Genomic DNA, 22263 nt, shown 5'->3' with positions numbered 1-22263 from the left:
TCCATTTTACTGAAGAAGTCTATATCTAAAAGCCTTAACTTACATGTATTGAATTATACTTCTAGTATACTACAAGTTAATCTGAACCTCAAGATGCCTTACCTGTCTTTAAAGTGCTGTAGAGAAAGAATATGTGGATACATCTTAACATTTTGGTCTGTCTTGTCCTTGAAAGAGAGTTACAAAAGAGATTTAATAACAGTATTTGTGAAGGTCATGAAAAGCACTATTCTCTGTTCATGTTTTAAAAGATGTTTACCTATGCTTCAGGTCAGTTCTGAAGATACTGTTAAAATGGTATATTAAATAGTCCCCTTAGTCTGTCTTACTATGACATAGCACTATATTTTAGGTACTCTGGTAATTTCTCCAGAAAGACATAAACATTTAATCTTAGTAAAATCTCATTTGAAGCATGTATAGATTAAGGTAGGAAAAAAATTATGTATATAAGTGATTTCCTTCAGAATTAAACTTCTCTCCTATTTGCTATTGATGACCCATCTTTGAAACTAATGAAGAAATTGGTCTGACTAAATTTAAAAACACAATCTTCACAAATTATTTTTCAGACAAAAATGTTTCCAAGAAGCTTTCTATAAGGGCAGGGAAAGGATAATTAACTCATTTGAATAAGGAAGACAGTTTAATGCTTGGGGATCAAGACCACAGAATCTAAGTCTAGTGAACATCTACAGGTTTCATCAAACACTGTTGTATGGGAATGTTGCTGGACACAACTATTTCTTTCGAAATGCTAGATCTTTTTTCTTCTTTCTTGCCTTTTGAGGTTTCCCTGGAACAAAGGTAACCATGCCCATCTAGTGAGCAAAACAGATCACGTCTTTCAGCTGTGCTTGCTTGTACTTGCACTCAGTGTGTTAGAACCACACAGGGTCTCAGTCTGCATGGAATAGCAGAACTTAATTTTTGAAAATATAGCACTATAGCATTGTATTAAATTGAAGTAGTATGTTACTGACTTTGCCCTTCCTATCTTCTTGTTTATGTAGTACACCAGGCCAGCCTCTGATGTCAACATGCTGGGAGAAATGATGTTTGGCTCAGTGGCAATGAGTTACAAAGGCTCCACCTTAAAAATTCACTATATTCGGTGAGTGTCCTTTTTGTGATGCACTCTTTTGTGAGGCAGTTGGCATTGATGACTCACTGAAATGATTGTTTATCCTTTCAGCTCTCCCCCACAGCTGATGATAAGCAAAGTCTTCTCAGCCAGGGTAGGAAGCTTCAGTGGAAGCAACAATAAGTAAGAACACTATTTTATTACTTTTATGGTTGTGGTTTGTCGTTTTCTTTTTTCCCCGTGCTGTGCAGTTCTCTTTCCTTCTTTCTTCTTTTGTAGTCCTACTGTCACAGTATCACAGAACGATAGGTGTTCAGAGGGACCTCTGGACACTTCCACTCCCCTGCCCAAGCAGATTCACCTAGAACAGGTTGCACAGGGTGAGGTCCAGGCAGGTTTTGGATGACTCTGGAGACAAAGGCTCTATCACCTCTCTGGGCAGCCTATTCTAGTGCTCTGTCACCCTCAAAGTAAAGAAGTTCTTCCTCATGTTTAGATGGAATTCCCTACGTTCAGGATTGTGCCTGTTACTGCATCCTGTCACTGGGCACCACTGAAAAAAAGATTGGCCCCATTCTTCTGACAGCAACCCTTTAGGTATTTGTAAGCATTAGTAAGGTACCCCCTCAGGCTTGTCTTCTCTAGGCTAAAATGTCCCAAGTCCCTCAGCCTTTCACTGACTTGAAGTTTGACTTAGCACATGTGGACATGTCTAGCAGAAATGGTTCTTAATTTGTCAAGAGCATGTAATAAAATTCAGAAATTAGGTGCTTTGGACAGTCAAAGCCTTCATCCTTTCCAAAAGGGTGAAGAATGGGTGTATATTGGAAACCTTTGTGTCCCCATGCCTCGCTTTCTGTTTCCTTTAGCAGTGCCAGAAGATATGCTGTTTGTCATGTGTTCTCTTGTCCCCAAAATGAGCAAATGTGAATAAACTGAATCCCAAATGTGACATACAGAAACTTTCAATAACTGGAAGAGGGAGCCAATGTAGCAAATAAATGTTTCCTTACAGTTCAGAATACCTAGTGGTTCTTGGGTTCGACTGTGAAGTTGATCTTCATAATATGAACCAAATTCTCTAGCTAATATTAATGCCTGTTGATCATGCTCTTAAAGAATACTGTCATTCTCTCCTTTCGTAGTTTACAAGATAGTTTTGAATACATCAACCAAGATCCCAGCCTGGGAAGGCTGAGCTCAAATCAGAATGGTTTGGGAACCTGTCGCAGTGGAAGTAATTTAGGTAAATATTTCCAGGTTCTATCTCTTTCTGACAACATGAGGCCATCTGTTCATTGTTGATTTTTTTTTTTTTTCCCCCATGTGCATCACCTTTTTTTCCCCTTTCACTTTTTTTGCATTGCATTTTTCTCTACGTTGCTTTTGTTTCCTAGGTGTGTTACAGCTGTGTAGCAGCAAACTGCTGCAGGGTGTGTCTGAAGGAGGTCCCCTCCGGCTCATCCGCAGTGCTTCTTTCTTTGCAGGTTTGTGTGGAATGCCAGCCAGTGTGACCCATTCATATGCACACACAAATCCAGCTCCTTCTGAATCCTTGCAGGACATACATAATTACTCTCTAGAAACAGAAAGGGCAAAATAGTGACAACAGATGTATCAGCTTTTACTTGAAAATCATTCTTCTGAAAAAATAGCTAAATTAATTGCTTTTTGTTCTTTTTTTTCTATTTTCTGTGTTTAAAAGTATTTTTATGCAGTGTTTTTAATAATACATGAGCCCTTATGTTTCTTAGAGACCTTATGTTTCCTGGCTTATAGCTGGTTTCTTGCTACCATGCAGGTATCTTGCCTGTTGTACAGCTTTTTCTTCTCTTTTTGCTGTCTTTTTAATTTGATCACAGACATTCACAATTAATTCTTGAACTATGTCTGGGAGGCTCTAAGGTTTTTCTTCAAAAATATCAGTTTCTTTAATTTTCAAAACTTCAAACTACCTAAAGTCTCCTTTTACAGGCATACTGATGACCCATGCAGGTGGGTAGCACCTAAGCCTAATTAATTATGTTAATTGCAAAATGTGAGCTGAAATACCAATGCAGTTTCTTCATAGCTGTTGCAAATCTTGCATGCTTTACAATTTCAGTGACTGCTCTACTAACACTTCAATACAACCTAGGCTGAATGTTTGCTACTGTGAGGCTTTGTGGATAGCAAATCTTTACTTGGGGAGTGGGAAGCTTAATGGACCTTGTATTTGACTAATTTATTTTTATGTTAATCTGTGTAAAACCACACAATTTTGCACACACATAAAAATGTCAAGATTGACAGGTGGAGGTACCATCAGCCCTCATTTTCAAAGTATATGTGATTTCTGATAATGCAGACTGTGTTCACACTTCTTTAGCTTCTTTGAGATGTTTTTAGGTGGGGCCAAATACTGAACTTTCTCTAGTTATGTGAAACTCATCATAGGAATACTTTTTGCTGCCATCTCTGTTCACACCGCACTGCTTACTTGGAGTAACAGTACAGTATGTGACTTTGCTGGTTTATGACCCTTAAGCTTCAATGTTTGTTTTTAAATGCTGGCAAATAGTATGATGAGTTATGTAATATTTTCTATTGATCTGTTTCTTTTAGCACACAGCACACCTGTTGATATGCCTAGCAGAGGACAAAATGAGGACAGAGACAGTGGCATTGCTCGGTCAGGTATCTGCTGTCTTATTTGTCTACTTTTGTAATTATGCTACAATTCTTTGGTGCAGTGATTTACCTGAAGTATAAGCACCTTATGACTTGTAAATCCAAAATCTTTTGGATCTGCTAAGCAGCTTTGCTTTTGCTTTTGTCCCAGGATTTAATGCAAGAATATTTGTAATGATATTCTTGGTTTACAGCCATCGCATTATGTTAGAGGCTGGAAGGAACCTTGAAAGATTGTCTAGTCCAACCCCCCTGCCAGAGCAGAATCACCTATGCCAGATCACATACTCATTTACTCATTTTCTGATTTTTTTTTTTTTTTTTTTAAACCAATTTGTATTTTGGAGGAATAGCTGGCTGAAGCTTTTACCTAAAGCAAAGGAAAAGAAGATATTTTTGCACTGAATAGGAAAAGTAGGTCAGGAGATCAAGAGATCTGTCTATTGTAATGAGAGGGCAACACCCCTTAGGGGATACAATGCTTTTAATGAGAATGAAAATAGTGTTAGTATATTCTAGTAGGGAAGATCTCTGATTTCATAAGAAGAATGTCCTCAGGCAGCAAGATTGATTTAAAATAATTGTATCTCTTGTTACGAGTGAGTTATATGAAAAAGATCATCAAACAATAACAGCATTTGTAGGAATTTATTCCCAGTTAGAGTATGAAGAAAAATATTTAACCAGCACTTGTAATCTGGTATATGTGGGGTTTCTTGCTTTCTTGATAGCATCTCTGAGCAGTCTTCTGGTCACTCCTTTTCCATCTCCAAGCTCTTCATCATCATCTTCTAGCAGCTACCAACGTCGTTGGCTACGGAGTCAGACAACCAGTTTAGAAAACGGAATTATTCCACGGTGGTGAGTGTAACACCTTTCTTCTTACAACAGCTGTTTGGCAGTAATTCAAGCTAAGCAGAACTTAAGCCTCTTTTCTTTAAAAGGACAAATCCTGTTATTAAATGCTGTCAGCTCAGTCTGACTTCCATGTGTTGCATAAGATTGCCAGTATGAAGAAAGATCAAGTTTGGGCTGAATATGAACTGCAAGGCCCAATTTGAAATGTACTTTGTTTTGTTTTTTTAGGTTGGTTTGTTTGTTTGTTTTATTGAATGTGTAGGCTGTGTCTGAGGCCACATTGTAAAAAGCAAATTAAACTGTCTCTGGAGCAGAACATCCTGTTGGGATGAAAGGCACTGTAGCAGCACTACTGCTGTAATTACGTTATGCTATGATGAACTCTGACTAGTGAGCAGTTACTGAAATTTTGGAGTAATAGCCCTTGACAACTCTCTTGGCTGGTACAGGATGTTCCTGATATGACTTCTGCCAAAACAGGAATTAAAAAAAAAAGATCTGCAATGAAAAAGCTTGGCTTCTGTTTTGGAATTTTAGCTTTTGTAGTTCAGTGGCATAACAAAGCATGGAATGCAGCAGACCTTTCAAAGCTAATAAACAAATTCCTTGTCAGCTGCAAAATATGAAATGATTCTTGATTATCTTGTTTATATGTAGTCATCCACCTGCACACAGAGGCAATATGGAATCAGTGAAGAGCTACAAGAAATTCCTATTTTTGGAGTCTCTCCCTCTTCACTATCTTAAGAGAAGCTTATAAGCTGCCTGTTAAAACGTGGTCAGTAAAAACCGAACAAAACCTTTTATAAGAGACTTCATTCACTAGTGTCAATGCTTGAAACGTTTTTCTGGATTTTTCTTGCCTAAACATTTTTGACATGAAGAATCATGCATTAGTGTTCATGTAGCAGTTATAATTTCTAAATCATGTTTTCAGTTGAGAATAAGCTAGGAAATATTTTGTTTTCAGTAAGCTGAAGTACTTTTTAGCCTAGTTTCCTAAAGAAATGAGGCTGAGAGCATGCAAAAAAAAGTTAAAAATCTTTGGTAAATAAGATAATTTCATCCCAGTTTAAGTAGCCAAAATTTCACAAATAGAAATTTCTTCAAAGTGTTAAAGTAACAAATTGTTCAGAAGAAAGCAGCATTTTTAGGCTGTTTTTTCACTGTAGGGAGCACATTGTGTTTCTTCCACATTGGAGAATATATGCTGGGGAGAGACTGGAAATGGGATGTTATTATTTCCACTGTCTAGAAATATTCTTGAATTGGGGGTTCTTTCTAAGCCAAAAAGCCTTTCCAGATACTTGTTTTCTGATTATTTGCTAGAAAAACAGTAGGCTTCTGGCTGGATACTTCAGTGACAGCAGTTTTGGCTTCAGTTTGTACAGCCAAAATTCTACAGTCTCTTAGTGGTGTTTTAGGCCAATAGCTCAAAGAAAATTAGATGTCTAGCTGGAAATTCATGCAGTCAATTGGCAGGAGAGGTAGAGTGGCAGCTTCGTTGAAAAGGCTTCTCTCACAGACATAAATTCTTCAATTTCTGCTCCTGGGAAGCAGTACAAAAGCTTGTGATGTTTCTTAGATGCTGACTGATCATCTTCTAAATTCCCTGGGAATTGCTATCTCTGCATGCAAGTTCCTGAAGTTCAAATGAGGTTATGTTTTTGTCTTGAACTCTGTTTTCCCACAAGCTGTTTTTTGCTGGGATTTTATTGTGTGTGGTTTTTCCTGGACTCACATCTCTGTGATGAGAAACTTTTGTATATTTAACTTTGTCAAACCAATTAAACTATAAACCACTTATTTCTAGAATGATCTTGGAATGAGTGCGTAGCATTCAGGCTTTCCTCTTGCTATTTTCTTCATAGCGGTCTGTAAATGCCACAGCCTGGTTATCAAGATAATTCTGATATGAAAAGCCTTCAAGCTTTTAATTATCATTCACCAATATTGTAGTCTTAAAAACTCCAAAAAAATATTGTAGTCTTAGAAACTCCAAAACCAAGCTATTTCCATGAGCTGCTACTCTTAAATGTCTCTGTGTTCTGGTGTCTTTCTTGTTTGTTCTAACCCTTCCCCCTTTATAATTTCTCAATGGATTAAAACCTCCTTCCAAAAGACACTTTAACTGTACTATTTTACTCATAGATATTTTTTTTTCTGTGAAATTCAATAAAGAAACTTTAAACAAGAAAAAAGTAATAGTTCTGTAAGTCCAGCAGCATTGATATCTAGCACTACAATACAAGTATTGTGGAGCATTGACACCCATTCGTGTAATCACAGGAACAGCTTATGCTGGGCTGAGACGTGTCGATATCATCTGAATCAGTTGCCTGTGTCAAGAACTTGCTTGGAATCTACATGAGGTTGCTGTGGAACTTGTCTAATTGAATCTTGAAAATGTCCAAGGATGGGGATTCCACAGTACCCTCCAGTGTATTGACCATTTGCCCCCACTATTCAGCATCATCTGCAAATTCACTGAAGGTGTACTGGGCTGTATTATCTCAGGATCAACCACTGTGTAGAATTCAATAGTGGCATCACTGCTGAAAGAAATGTGGCAGAACTTTCAAGTGAACAAACAGAGCTTGGGGGTGTAATAAGGGTTATATAGCCACTGTTTATTTTTTTAGCAGGAGACAGAGCATTTTAAACTGATAATACCAAATCTGAGCTAGGCCACATGTTTTTGTCAGTGTTAAGTTTGTATTTTCATAGTAATCATGGAATAGTGGCATTTTTAATTTGGTTAATATAGAAAATTTTATTTTGTATGGTTGGGTGCCTGAAAACATCCATCATAAGATGCTGGAGCAGTATAGGTAGCATGTTTCCTTCCAGCTTCCTTCATAAGTAGCAGTACAGAGTCAAGAGCATTGTGGACATAATGTGGAGCATCTAGACAGGAGCTTGAATGCTGAGTGCCTTCACAGCTCTGAAATTACCTTTTGCTTTTTTTTTTTTTTCCCCTTAGGATTTTGTTTTGTGTTTCCATTCCCTTTTCTTCATTTCCCTAAGAGATAAATCCAGGAGGGATTTTATAGTAGCTCTGTTTCAGAGGATAACATTCACACCACTTTAGGAGCTAGCTTCGTGGGGGTTTGCCATCCTTCTATAAGCAAACATAGGTCTTATTCATCAGAATTTTGGGTATTCTCTGTTCAGAGACAGGGGACAGAAAAGTCCCATGTTGTTAGTCAAAGGAGACCTAAGAATTAATTACCTTCTACTGTGTAGAGAGATAAGAGTAGAAGACAAATCACCTCTCAGTACTTAGGTAACTGTTCTAACAAATCTCTTTTACAGGTCCACTGAAGAAATGTTTAGTATGGCTGATGAAAGCTGCAGCTCCAATCCTGCAATGGTTCGGAGGAAAAAAATTGCAATAAGCATAATCTTTTCTCTGCCTGAACACGAAGAAGCACAGAGAAACTTCCAGGATTTCTTTTTCTCTCACTTTCCTCTTTTTGAATCTCACATGAACAAGCTGAAATATGCAATAGAAAAGGTACAGAATAGTAGTTTGACACTTATTTTTCCAAATTAAGTCAAACAGAATGACGTTTTCAAGAATCCAGTAGATGAAGAGTGGAGAGAGGGTGTGTGGTTTCAAGCTTCCTTCCTTACACAGGTAGTCTTGAGCTCATCCCAGTGCAGAAATTCAGCATTTGCTGGAAAAAAATTGTGGTTTCTTTTTTAGTCAAAATAAGAATGGAGATTTCTGTTCTAGGAGTGGTTTTTTTGTTTCTTTCTTTCTCACCATATCTCATGATGATATTTTCTTGACACCTTGGAGACTGGAGGGGACTGCATTCTGTCCTTTCATACAGTCACTAAAAGAGGCACAAAACATTTGTTGCTCTCTTCTCCTTAACTCTCAAAATGCTTTCTTCTCCTTCTGCCCAGTCTTGGAGATTGGTCTCTCATGAGATGGAGGGAGGCTGGCAGCTATTGCTGTCCTGAGTGACTGTATGGCACTGGGGCTAGATCTTAGTTACTTTGATATGTTAATGAATCTTAAAAAGATGAAGAATGTAAATCCTTTAAGAAGCTGGTTTGTGTCTTTAACTCTTATTCAAGGCCATGATCTCATGTAGAAAAATAGCAGAGTCCAGCCAAAGAGTGCAGGTTTATATCAGCCGTGTTATGGATGCCCTGGGAGAATTCAGGTGAGTTGATGGAATTTTTAATTACAAGAAGAGTTCTTCCTGTGCCCCTCTAAAGATATTTGTCAATTCTAGTTATAAGCAGCTGAATGCAAGGTCCTGTAACTCAGCCAGTCTTGAAGTTAGTGTGAATGAATTTTCTGTGTTGTATATCTGGTAAACGTCTTTGGAAGACTTAGAAAAACTGGCTCAGCCATTTTCAGGAAGAGAGTAAAAGTAGTTCTGTTGCATTCGCCTGTGCCTGAGGCTGTCAGTTAAAGCCTTTAAGATCTCTTCAAGAGTTGGCTTCTGCTGATGCTTGTGCAGACAAGTGGACTGATTATGTTCTGGCAGATGAGTAGTCTGCCCCTAGCCGCAGATACTGAAGAGTGTAACTGACAATAAACTTGATGTTAAAAGCTCTCTTTTTCACCTAAGAGAAAGAAATGGCTAAAGGCCAAGAAAGAGGCAATCCAGGAGAGTCTCCACCCAATAAGGCTTTGGTGGGATGGAGTTTCTGTATTGTGTGGAATGTAGAATTAAATTACTGCAATGAATAGAATTTCTCTGAGTACAAATACACAGGGAAGGATAGGGAACACAAATACATAATTCCTATAAAGACGGTAAGTTACTACTACTCTAAATTGTAGTAGTGTTCTGGGACATTAGTAATTAGTGTCTGGAAAACTTCTCCAGTTTTAGTCTCCTAGATTTTCCAAAAAGTAAAAATCAATGGCCAACAGAATAAAGGGTCTACTTGTATTTGCAAGTTTGAATGTGTACATTAATGCTTTCTGGGAATTTTCTTTGAGCAGAGTTACCATCTGGAACCTATATTCTGTTCCAAGGATTGCAGAGCCTGTGTGGCTTAATATGATGTCCAGCACCCTGGAAAAGAATCAACTATGCCAGCGGTTTCTTAAAGAATTTACATTTCTGATAGAACAGATCAACAAAAATCAGTAAGCTTCCCTCACCCCCTTTTTATTAAAATAAGGTGGTGTGGTTCCCAGTTCATGTGGATATGTTAGAGCATGTCATGGGATTCTTTTGCTGGCATTACTTTGATCATATGCTTTTTCCTAGGTTCTTTGCTGCTTTGTTAACTGCGGTGCTGACATATCATCTGGCTTGGGTTCCCACAGTAATGCCGGTTGACCATCCTCCTATAAAGGCCTTCTCTGAGAAACGCACATCACAGTCTGTGAACATGCTGGCAAAATCTCATCCATATAACCCTCTTTGGGCACAGCTTGGTCAGTAGCAAATGGAAAGCTTCGTATTTCCCTATAACTAGCATCTTTCAGTATCTGCTCCTTTTAGCCAGGAACTACTTGTGATCCCGATCACATTTGCCTTCCTGTAAGCTGGGCAGAAATAGCAACAGATGTCTTTTACCTGGTTAAACATAGCATTTGGAGGCCTGTTTGCATAGCCCGAGTGCTCTGCTTTTTTCTTGGTCCCTTGTCATCCTCTGTTATGCTGACTGGTTAAGTGGCTTAATATAGAAATGTTGAGATGGTGCAAGTGCTGTAAACAATCTGAGTAGTTTGGGAAGAAGGAGAGAACAGCCTGGATTAAAGGGGATTTCTCTGGACTTTGGAGGCTCTTTGTAGCTGAAATTGCCCTGGCTATCTCGTTTTATTCCGTTCTCACAGAGCTAGGATGGACACTAAGACAACAGAGTAGAAGTCTAGCAGCTGGCAGTACCTCCATTCTTTCACAATTACCTGTATGGGTTTAAGTCAGGCTTTTATTTTGAAGTTTAGCTTCCTGAGCTGTTCTCTGACAAGTATTTTATAGTTTGTAAGTTATCTTCATACAAAGGATTAAATGAGTAGATCTCTGAGAGCTGAGACAATAACACTGGCAGTGTTATTTCCTTGAAAATTCCTCCTTTTCTTGCCAGTATCCATGAGTCTGACATTACATTTGCCTTATCTTTAACTGATATGTTGCCATGTAAAATAACAAACATGCAAATTAAAGAAGTAATGTGACTTTTACACTGATTGTATTTCTTGCTAATTGCCTCAGTTATGTCTGTTGTTCTCAGCAATCTTTATGAAAGAATCACTACCTTGGCCATGTAGTTGTAGAAGTGTTTTCCTGGTTTAGGATGTCTTTAAAATATTATGCAGAGGAGTAATGGATTAAACTTGGAATAAAAAAAAAAAAAGGGAGTTTTTTTTAGGGTTTTGAGGATGGGATTATAAAAACCAGCTGGACTGGAGTTCTAAGATCAGCAGTAGCTCTTGTGGTCACACCCAGGAGCCACTAATGGTGACTAGTCAACAATCTGTTTCTCTTCTTGCCTTCCCAGACTGTATGTTGCTACCAGCATTGGTCTAGCCAAATTCTCAGTCCTTTAATTTCAAAATACTTCATGGTTTTGTCTCATTCCTATAAAGCCCCAAAGCTGTTATGAGACGTTGCAGTAACTGATAATGAAAGTGAGATGTTGCCCTCTGCTGGTCTCTTTCATTAGAAGGGTCCAGCAGATAAAAAATCATGGGGCTTAGTGCTTTAAAATGTAAACGACCTTTTAGTAAGGACAACATTTTGACTTGCCCGTCTTTTCACCTTCAGACCTGTGTTTTCATTATATATTACATATTGATTACAATTACATACTTGTACAACTCTTAAGTACCAATGTCTGGAAGATGTAATACTGTCTCTTAAACATCAGCTTCAATCTAACAGTCTTAACAGTAGGCATTATTAGAAGAACACAGTTTTGACTTTTTGTACTGTATTATTAGTAACGGTTTTATATGAAGTCAGTTGTGCAAATAAACATGAAGCCTCAATCTGATTTCCATAGGAATGGGACAATAAAAACATATCTTCCCATTTCCTTTCCCACCAGGCATTGAGGTTAATTCCACCTGTGTAGTCTGAAGCTCAGTTTCCTTTATTGAGGAATTAATTAGCTGGCATGCTAGCCTAAAACAGCACACTGGTGTCATCACAGCACACCAGTGCATCAAAGGTGTTGTAGGAAATGGCAGATTTTGGCAGGGTAAATGAGAGCAGTGAGAGTAAGTGAGAGCAGTGGAATTACTGTCTCATTGATCTTTGTTTGCAGGAATGGAGTTAGGAGCCTCATTCCTTTTATGTTCTGTGTGGCAAAGAGGAGCCTGGACATAAATGTGTTGCTTGTATTCTGTTTGTCTCCTCATGCTGAAACCAGAGTTCCCCTTGAACTTGGTAGAAACCTTCTTGAAGCTCTGATTATAGCTTTCGTTTACTATTGCTTCATGAGGTCTAATATAAAATGCTGGTGGCAAACTGTCTGGAACATTTAAGCAGCCCTGAGAAAGATATTGGCACCTACAACGATCTGGTAGATTAGCAGGTGGATGATAAAGCTGCAAGCCAGAGAAGCCTGCTTGCAAGGTGAACACTTGCAGTGGCTAAACAATATTGAGCTTTTGATGGTTGTCTCCCATCTGCTGGTAATAATAGCCACAATTTAATTAGGCAAAGACCATTTACTGGGTGTTCTCTGTTGGCTGTCAGGGGAAGACAACTGGGTTACTTAACCTGCTAATAGGCATTTCATGAGTTAATCCATCTTTGTCTAACAGACCATGTGAAGGTTCCTTTATTGGGTGTCTGTGTTTATTTCTTCCAGAACTTTGGAGAAGCTGCAATAAACCAATAACTTTCATGTGAAAGAAAATGAGTAGGAAAATAGTATAGGTGGCTTCAGAGTTTAACTGAATCTGTATTCCTCTTCACCCCTTGTCGTGTCAATTTCCAATCGATAATGTCTTGTAAGCATCTTGTAAATAAAAACCTTAGTGTCTTTGAATAGAAATAAACTAATAGCAGCTAATCCCTCACCAAAACAAACCATTGAAATCCTTTTGGACACAAGCTAGGTATAAGAAGTGCTAGAGGACTCCTTTTGTTATTGTTTTAAACTTTTATTGAACTTACTGTGAAATAAATTAATTACCTGATTTGTGTCCATGGGAAATGCTGTTTCAGAATGCATTGATTTTTAAGCAGTATATTAAAATCAAATATAATCATGCATTTTTTTATTTTCCTGTGTAGGTGATCTGTATGGTGCCATAGGCTCTCCAGTTAGATTGACTCGAACTGTTATTGTCGGAAAACGCAAGGAGTTAGTGCAGCGCTTGCTCTATGTTCTAACTTACTTCATTCGATGCTCTGAGCTGCAGGAAAATCAGCTGACATGGAGTGAGAAGACTGAGGAAGGAGAGCAAGTGCTAAATGGAAGCAAGATCACAACTGCACTAGAAAAGGGGGAGGTAGAGGAGTCTGATTATGTGGTTGTCACTGTTAAAAATGAACCTGCTCTTGTGCCTCCAATCCTACCTCCAAAGAACAATGCAAGTAAGAACAATAGTATTGCGGAGTGCATACATGACCAAGACTGTACTCGTGCTGTCCCAGCCTCTTCAAAAGAAAAGAGAGAAGTAATGGGAAAGACAAGCCATAACTCATCTGTTGACTGTCTAACTAGCAGTTTTTGCAAAGGAGCAGCTGATGGTAGGAGAATAACTGCCACTGATACAGGAATTGCATCTTATCACTATGAAGAACAATCCAATTTGGAGGATTTAAAGAACAACAAGAACCAGAATGAGAGAAAAGTGGAAAAGCAGTTGTCTAGTAGGTCATCTGCCTTACCATGTCCTGAAAGGTCTGGCCACAGGAGTTCACACTTAGAGAAGGTCACCTTTCAGATTGGAAGCTCTGCATCACCAGAGTCAGACTTAGAAACTCATAGAAGAGAAATGGAAGAAAATCTGAAGGCATTCAGAAAGAACCCAGAGGTGATACATTGTGCTTCAAGTTCCACAAATCTGACTGTGGATGCTTCCCAGAATGAAAAAGCAGGTTGTGAAGCTGCCTTTATACCTGTCAGTAAACATAATGTTTGTCACACAGAAAGCCGGCCCTGCAGGGGGAAGGAGTGTGTACTTAACAGGCCAATGAAAAGTGAAGGAACTGAAGAGAATTTAGCAAACACAGTATCTAGTGAACCGCTTTTGCTCACAGATAATACGGAAACTGTAACATTGACAAGTCTGAAAGAAACTAGAACTTTATGCTCTGGCAATCTGGAGAACTATTCCCCTGTCTGTGTAGAAGTAGGTTCTGCTGTCAAACAGGATTCCCCTAAAATAGGTGCTAAAGATATCCCCTATGGGGATGCTGGAAGGAAAATCTCCTTCAGAGTTGAAGGGGACATTCCAAGAAATGAGAGTTCAGACAGTGCTCTTGGAGCTAGTGATGAAGAAGGTGATTGTTGTATCCCTGATGAAATGCGTCGTGATATTGTCAGCAAAAGACTTGAGGAATTTGCAGAAGTGGAACTTCCTTTACCAAGGTAAAGTTTGATTTAGAACTAAATGGAGTCATAAGTTGTTGCTACATTAAAGATGTTCAGTTTCAAATCCTCTGGGAAATCTTCTAGGATTTCAGATCCTTGCAAACGAATCCATAACAGACGCTCATGGGACTAGGGTTCTTCTAAACAGACCTGGCAGAAAGAAAACCAAGACAGAGCAGGTTTAGATAGTGAAGTTTTGTGACAAAGGTGTTGTTCAAATGTCTAATAAGAAGTGATCACACCTTTATGTATAAACTGCCTGAAACTATTAAATGTCCAAAGAACATTTGAGGATAAGCAAAACTTTGATAATTCTTTATATTTGACATCTTTGACGAAGATAGATTTGAAATAAGAGCATCCCACTTTGAGCTTGGTGATGCTAAAGGTAGGTAGCTAGAAAGTGTTTGCTTCTTGGGATGAATTGGAGAAAACCTAAATTTAGCAAATGTTTGCTGCAGAGTAGGGAGCTCATACATACCACAAGCTCGAAAATATGAAAATTGCATTTTCGTAATTTTGAAGGAATCAGTATGTTGTTGAAGTTTGGCTTCTAAAAATCTGTGTTTCAAAGAGCACTTGTAATTAGTTTCCTGTATTTTGAGTACAATTACTGATGGATACTTGCAGTAGAAGCAGAAATGAAACCAAACCTTGCATTCATGTAAAATCTGAATGCTGTTTGTTAAGCAAGAATCATACCTCCATTATATTTCTCTGTTTCAGGTCAAACACCATCAGCAGTCAATGTGTGAAAAATTTTGGAAGATCACTTCTAGGTGGTTATTGTCATACATATATACCTGATCTAGTGCTGCATGGGATACATAATGATGAAAAACTCAAGCAGTGTCTACTAGGAGACCTACTTCATGCAATGCATGTGAGTTAAAGTACTGTTCTGAGTCCTAACAGGAGTTGTGATACTCATGAGATCTATAGAAGCCTTTGAACAGGCTTCGTTCTCCTTACTGTGTCTTCGTAGCAGCCATACCTGATGTGTCTTCCTGCTTGAATGAGTGAAGCCCTTAACTCACTTTGTGCAAAGCTTGTTCATACTAGAATCACTTGTTCCTCCCTGAATGCTTTCTTAAAACTTCTCTTCAAAAATAAACACAAGGGGGGAAAAAAGTTCAAATTGTTTCTCTATTCAATCACTGTAGCAGACAGATTATTCCATAAAAATTATATGCAAGTTGAAATATTTTATTTTGCCACTTAGTGGCATGTGTTGCAAGGGAGATAATGTCTTGTGGAGGCTTGTATCACACTAGACTGTAACAGAAATGGCTGACTACACAAAGTAATTGTCTATAGGTAAGAACCTTGCCATATTCTTGCTCTGAATATTTGGTATTTCTAAATTATATTATAAATTTATAACTAAGTTTTCACTAAAGTAACTATTACTTTAGTTTGCAGGTCTATATGTTTAGCCAGTAATTGTCAACAGCTTCTCTCTGTAGCAATTATCATCCTGCTGGAATGTGTTCGTGTACTATCTGAAAGTGATGCATGTGTATGTAACCTCTTAAACATCAGATTGGCCTTACAATACTGTCTCTTCATACATGCCCCACTTTGTGTATACTGAAATCCCTCACATGCCTGAAAACTTCAATATACTTTCGTGATCACTGGATCAGTGTAATTATTGCTCTTAACTTTGGAAGAAACTTACCTTTTCAGAGAAGGTGGAACACTTGGGAGGGAAAAAACAAGTTAGAGTAGTGATTTTTGAAGCATGACTTCAGCAAAATTCAATGCCTTGATCAAATTGACAGTTAAGATTTAACTGACCTGATGTTGCTGAGGGTACACTCTGTCACTGAAGTTGGTATTCCTTGTCTTTGAGATGCTTCTGATTTCCTTTGGGACAAAACCACTTGTTGGATGGATCAGTTTCTTATTCCCTACCTTCTGAAAAAAGCAGAACTTCAAACTAAGTTGTGGAAATGCATGTGAAAGTGTCACAATGTTTGTATTTTGTATCTGTTGCAGCATCCAGTGCTAGATGAGCCCATAGCAGAAGCTGTCTGCATTATTGCAGACACAGATAAATGGAACGTACAAGTAGCTACAAGCCAGAGAAAGATGATGGATAATATGAAGTTAGGCAAGGATGTTTTGGTTTCGAGTCAAGTATCCAGTTTATTGCAGTCTATTTTACAGCTTTACAAACTCAACGTCCCAGCTGATTTTGTAAGTATTCTATTACTGAAAATCTGAAACGAATGATAATTGCTTAGCTTAGATGGCAAATGCAGAGTTTTGTACACCCTGTTGCTATGCCAGTGAACTAATGCCTGAAATAATGCAGAGCTGGTACCACGTATTTAAGAGCCAAGGTGCAGATAATGCTTTATATGTAACATGCCTCTAATAGATCAGATTGAAGTTGACTACTCCAAAATATATATTCCAAAACTAAAGTTTTTTGAGCAGTTTTAGCATGGTCTTAATGTGTTTATGGTTTGGACTCTTAAACTTGTGTTGTTTTTCATTTATATAATTTCCATACTTCTCTGTTGTTGAGGCTTCTGTCTATCCAAGTCTGTTTCTAGCATACAACTTTCTATTCTTCGGCATTCAAATACCATGCTGTGCTCTTCCATCTCCCCCCAGATAATTCTAGCTCTGTGTGTGTGTGTTTACTTGACCCTTCTGTTTTATGTGTATTTTAGCCAACCCTGTCAGCAAGTGCAGTCTCAGAAAGCCTTGCCAGTGTTGATGTAGGGTTGCTGGTAGAAGACTGAAACCTGAAAAGACCTGGTGGTGGTGGGTTGCAAGAAGGGATGTTACTTTGTCATACTGTATGTTCCCTATCCCACAACACTCTTCTCTGCCCTTATTAGTAGTGGAATTCATCTTAGCTAATCAGTAACGCTGGTTTTGCTGATTACAACAAAATTGCCCACATATCTGACAGTGGTAATTACAATACATTTTTTACAGGCACATGGTGATAGGAAAGGGGAGAGGGAGTATTTTTTTCAGTATTCACCTCATTCTCCGTTAACAGAATTGATTTGTCCTTCAGCAAATCACCTTGAGAAACTTGTAGGAAGCCTGTGTAATGGCTGTGCTCACAGATGGAAGAGGAAGATAAATACTGACAGTTGTAAATAGCATTGTTTTGGATTAAATTAGTTGTATTGATTATGCTGCTTTCTTGAAGGCAAGTGCTAGGCAAAATAGGTGGGTACACTGTCAGTGTTGTCTCTGAATTCTTCTGACTATCAAAACATAAGCAACTTTGCTTGAGATGGTCCTAACATTCGTGAAGTCACACCTTAAATTCTGGCATTTTAAAACTGAAAAGTTGGTTCTGCAATTGAAGTATTCCTTCCAATATTGCCTTAGGGTTAATATATGCAATTTCTGTATGCTTTCTGTGATATGGGAGGAGTTTGGAGGTGGAATGTTTTTCAAAAAGGAACAATGAGGTGACAATGCCAGTACTTCGTAAATTTATAATCCGCCTTGGAGACACTTTGGTCCTTGTTGGTGGATTTTTATAGCTCTTTGCTGAAACAGAACCTTTGGCTCATGAAGTTAAATGTTTCACTAAACTTTAGTTAGGAGAAATGTGACTTCTTTTTTCCTAGCGATTCTATGGCTTTAAATGTTAATGAAAACATACATACTAAGAGCAATCAGACATGAGCATAATGCAGTGTGACATTTCCTTTAGGAGTGCATATCTCTTTGTGTGCAATTACTGTTCAGATGAATGTTTTGGGTTTTGTGGTACAACAAAAAACAGAATTCAGCCTGAGACAGGGTAGACTGAGGCAGGGTAGAAGGCAAGTGGTGGATATCTTTGCTCTGGCACTTCAGACTGCTGCCCATGCTGTGGAGAGATTTGCCATACGCCAACTTGAGAGTAATGATTGCAATTGTTGCATGTCAGCAATATGTCAAAAGGTTTATCTTCACCTTTAAACTAATTTTAAGCTGCTTTTCTAATTGTAGAAGTGACTTGACTTTTTTTTTATTTAGTCCATGAGAAAAGCTGAAGAGGAAGATAAGGAAAAATCCCTTATATACCACATTTAATGGAGACATTTTGAACAAAATGAATTCATGTACTGAGCTTAAGGGGGGAAATGTCCTTCAGTTCTTTGGCATTCAGGAGGAGCAAATAATCTTATGTAGAGAATCTTATTTAGAATAATGTGGGATTCTTCCTTGTTTGCTCCCTCATGACTTCAATCCATAAGCCTTTTTTGCAGAGGTGCTGAAATAGAGGTATATTGAACTGCCACTTCATGAATTGGCTGCACGCTCCCTTGAACTACTGAAGAAGTGCTTATAGGCTTTTTGCATTAGGGTTACCTTTAATGGAAAAGATGTGTTTTTCTTTGGGCTAGAATCAAAAGTGTTACGATTGTAACAACTTCAGTGAAAACTTGCCTTAAGCAAATAGATGAAATGTCTCTTTTCCTTCCATAATTAAGAGCTGATACACACTCAGAGAATCATTAAAAATCTTCATCTTTCTCCAGACCATCAGAAAAATACATGGTAGACTGCCTTACAAGCACAAGTTTGGTTTTTTTCTCCCTCATTTTTAATTACCAAACTGGTTTCACAGGGTCTCATTTCTAGTACTTAAGGTTTTATTCAACTTGAAAAGTACCTTGGACAAAGGTCTGAAGCTGTTTGCTGCTGCTGTTTATTTGCTATCTGTGCCTGCCAGATGATTATGCTTTTGATAATGTGAAGCTCTGCATGTGCTTTTTGCTTTCATCTCACGGAGTTTGCAGAGCTGAACTAATTTAACTTTTTTGAAGTGGTCAGTCCTGTGGAAAGGAGGAATATATCAAATTGAATGTATCTTTTGTCCTAGAAAAAAAAAACTGAAAAGACATCCTACCTACTCACCTTGGGAAGACATCCTACCAACTCACCTTGTCTTACCAAAAAAAAACCCCTCTCTGTCTTTGAAGCTAAGGTTCATCTGCTTTCCTGCAGTTGGTGTATGAGAAATTAACATGCATCACATGACTGTGTTTAAAAATAGTATGTATATCTAGCATGGTACTGCTGAAGGAAAAGGGGCACGATTAAATTGGTATTTCAATTTGAATTATTAACTTTTGGTGAACAGTATCAAACGTTTAAACAGTTTTAAGCTAGAAGTACCTAGAACTGATAAATACATACCAAGTACTTGTAACCTACCTTCTACAGTGAAGTAGTGAGCAAAAGAGCTGTAAATTTATGGTGACTGCTAATGGTGTCTTTTAGTTCCTGAGTCTTAGTTTCTTGAATGACAAATCTCTAGAATTAGAGTGCTAAATTTATGAAGTGTTGTCTGAACTGACTCTTTCAGAAAAAATACTACTGCCTTATAAAAAGATATCTTGATCCATGTGTTCTGGTGTGATTCTGAGTAAGGTGTCTTGAGTGTCTTTGAACCTGGTTAAAACTATTTAAGCCATCACTGTGGCCGACTTGAGTGGAAAATGGGATGTGCAGTTTGGAACAAACTTGCTGCCCAGGAAAGCTGAAGCTCTAGTTCTCTGAGAGGGTTCCCCTTTGAGGAGGGATAACTTTTTACATTGCTAACACAGATGTAACAAAACCAATAGACTCTTCCAGATTTTGTAATGGAGATTTATCTTGAAAGGTGTTCTAGTTAAGATAGAACCTAAAATGATATGCTTACATTTCTGTAAAATTTGCATGCAATTGCTGAAGCTGTTCTGAGGTTTTTGGTCTGTTTTACAGTGCATAATGCATCTTGAGGACAGACTACAAGAGATGTATCTCAAAAGCAAAATGCTTTCAGAATATCTTCGAGGACATACAAGAGTGCATGTGAAAGAGCTAGGAATAGTACTGGGGTGAGTATTGCAGGTATTGTTCTAAATGAATGGCAGAACTTGAGGCAGTAATTTTTCTTTTCAGAGTGTTTACATGTCATTCCCATGAGGACATGCTTTTTCATATTTAACACTCTCTTCTTTCATGTACCTAATAAAGCTAAAAAATAGATTCTTCTGAGACATCTGGAAATAAGGATAAGACCCAGTTCTAAAGCAAGAACAAATTACTTGTCATTCCTAGATCTTCAGAATGAAGAAAAGGTTTGGTCATTAGAGGCTATCCATGCATTCATACATTCTCTGTTTTCTTAATGAAAGCTTTATAACAACAAGTTCTTAACTATTTTTGGAAAGTTGGTGGTGCAGTTGTATCTTGAGGGAAGAGGGGTTCTCAAAAATCAGGTGTAGGAAAGTGGACAGATGTCCTGTTTGGCAGCTGTCTTCTAAAAATAGTACTTGATTGGCATACAGCTTTAGGGATACACCTGCTGACAGCAGAGGAGGGGAAAGGGGAAAGAAGTGACTAAACATTCTCATGAAGATGGTTTTTATCAGTGTAGGAAAAAAAAATGTGTCTTTATTCAGACTGCTCAATATTTCATTCTGAGAAATGTAGCTACAAATAGCAAAACCCTGAAATAAACACCTTTCTCTGTGTGTATAAATACATATGTATGTCCTGTAGCAATACATTTGGAAATGTTTGGAAATGGACCATTGGGGTTGGGAGACATTCCTGGTTACTCTTATTGCACAATAATTCCAGCTTTTGGTCATTTTTGGTAACGAAGTGCTACTGTATGGTGAACTGAGTTACATTCCAACCATGCAATTCATATTCTTCCATAAGCTGATGTCTAGTTCTTTCTTAAAGTGGCTTATTTGTGCCTACTGACTACAAGGAGGACTACAGCCTAAGATTTATGGTTTAGTAATAAATAAAAGGTTTTATTTAAACCACAAAATCTATTACTGCTGTCTTTTGACTTAAATGGTAGTATACTTCATGGTTTTAAACATTCTTACCTATCTTTACTGGCATGAGTAATGGCAATAAGTAATAATTGAAGAATGAACTCAGTATAGCAAGACACTTCCAGTTTCTTTAAAGCAGATGGAAAAATATCTTCTTGTGTTTCTCTCTTGTGAAGGTGACTGTATATTTTAAAGTCTGTCTCTCTTTTTAATTTCTAGGATTGAATCCAATGACTTGCCTTTGTTGGCTGCTATAGCGAGTACTCATTCCCCATATGTTGCTCAAATACTCTTATAAATTGAAATCTCAGGATAGTCATTCCCTTAAAGTCAAATAAAGAAAATGGGAATGTTGAATGAAGACCAGAGGTGCCAAACACTGGTAAAGGGGAGACTGAGGAAAGCAGGTGATAACTGTACCTTCCACCACCTTCCAATTCTGATTTCAACTGAATGTTTTATTGGAGGACTTCAGTTTACATAATGTAAAAGACATTCAGGTTTTTCTTACAATCTCACTTCTGGCTTAAATCAAGAAAATGACAGCATTCTTGCATTTTATTTTTATTTAAAGGACAAAAATTAACACTATGTGGCAGACCAGGAGCTGCCATCCAAAACGCTGCTCAAAACCATGAAGTAACAGTTAAAAGAACAAGCGGGTTAGAATGAATTTTGTAATGCTATGCTTGTGTATGGTGTATGCTGGTTGCTTTTTGTTTTGGGGTTGTTGGGTTTTTTTTTTTTTTTTGGAGGAAGATAATCTGTAAACTATGTATATAGCATTCCTGTACACAAGTGGATAAAGAATTTCCAGCAGAGCATATGCATGATTTTGTATAGCCGTGGGCTCAAAACAAGAAACCTGGTTTCAGCAGCCAAATGTTGTGTGATGGAAGTGTATGTGATGTTTATGTGACTTTTTCTTTTAAGGACCAGAGATTATGAAAGCTATAGCTGCTCCTGTTTTAATGAGGAGGTGTTCAAATGAGCCCAGGCTGCAAGTGGACTTCTGAGGGATTTTATGGGAAAGCCTTATGGAATTTCTGCTACAAGTTTACATTTGTTGCTGATGCAACTTCAATGAGTCTTTCAAGTTTCTGTATGACTGTAGTCCTGGGATCTGAACTTGTGTCTTGGTGTCATCAAGTATTACTATCTCTGAGAAGTATGGATTTAACCTACTTCTGTGTGATATCAGTGCTGTTAGTGCATGTCTGCTCACCCAGCAGTTGGCACAAACTGAAGGCAATCCTATTGGGGAAATAAAAGACAACAAACAACTCCTCACCAAACCTTTAGTCAAAAATA

At 38.0% G+C, this 22263-nt stretch overlaps 1 protein-coding gene across 1 annotated transcript in view; it reads left to right on the top strand.

The window, feature by feature from the left end:
* Positions 1–22023, top strand: part of FNIP2 (folliculin interacting protein 2) — a 35646-nt gene extending 13623 nt beyond the window's left edge. Inside the window, exons 4-18 of the mRNA XM_054383240.1 lie at positions 1014–1114; positions 1196–1267; positions 2230–2330; positions 2482–2571; positions 3689–3760; positions 4486–4615; positions 7928–8129; positions 8702–8790; positions 9585–9731; positions 9856–10025; positions 12838–14140; positions 14870–15026; positions 16145–16345; positions 19880–19995; positions 21172–22023. Coding sequence (XP_054239215.1) covers positions 1014–1114; positions 1196–1267; positions 2230–2330; positions 2482–2571; positions 3689–3760; positions 4486–4615; positions 7928–8129; positions 8702–8790; positions 9585–9731; positions 9856–10025; positions 12838–14140; positions 14870–15026; positions 16145–16345; positions 19880–19995; positions 21172–21250 — 3030 coding nt within the window. The 3' untranslated portion in view covers positions 21251–22023. The remainder of the gene's footprint in view (positions 1–1013; positions 1115–1195; positions 1268–2229; positions 2331–2481; positions 2572–3688; positions 3761–4485; positions 4616–7927; positions 8130–8701; positions 8791–9584; positions 9732–9855; positions 10026–12837; positions 14141–14869; positions 15027–16144; positions 16346–19879; positions 19996–21171) is intronic.
* Positions 22024–22263: the final 240 nt, after the last annotated feature.

This window comes from Indicator indicator, chromosome 8 (assembly GCF_027791375.1).
Source record: "Indicator indicator isolate 239-I01 chromosome 8, UM_Iind_1.1, whole genome shotgun sequence".
NCBI classification, from domain to species: domain Eukaryota; kingdom Metazoa; phylum Chordata; class Aves; order Piciformes; family Indicatoridae; genus Indicator; species Indicator indicator.
Note: the sequence above shows the minus strand (reverse complement) of the source record. Positions and strands in the feature narration are given on the sequence as shown.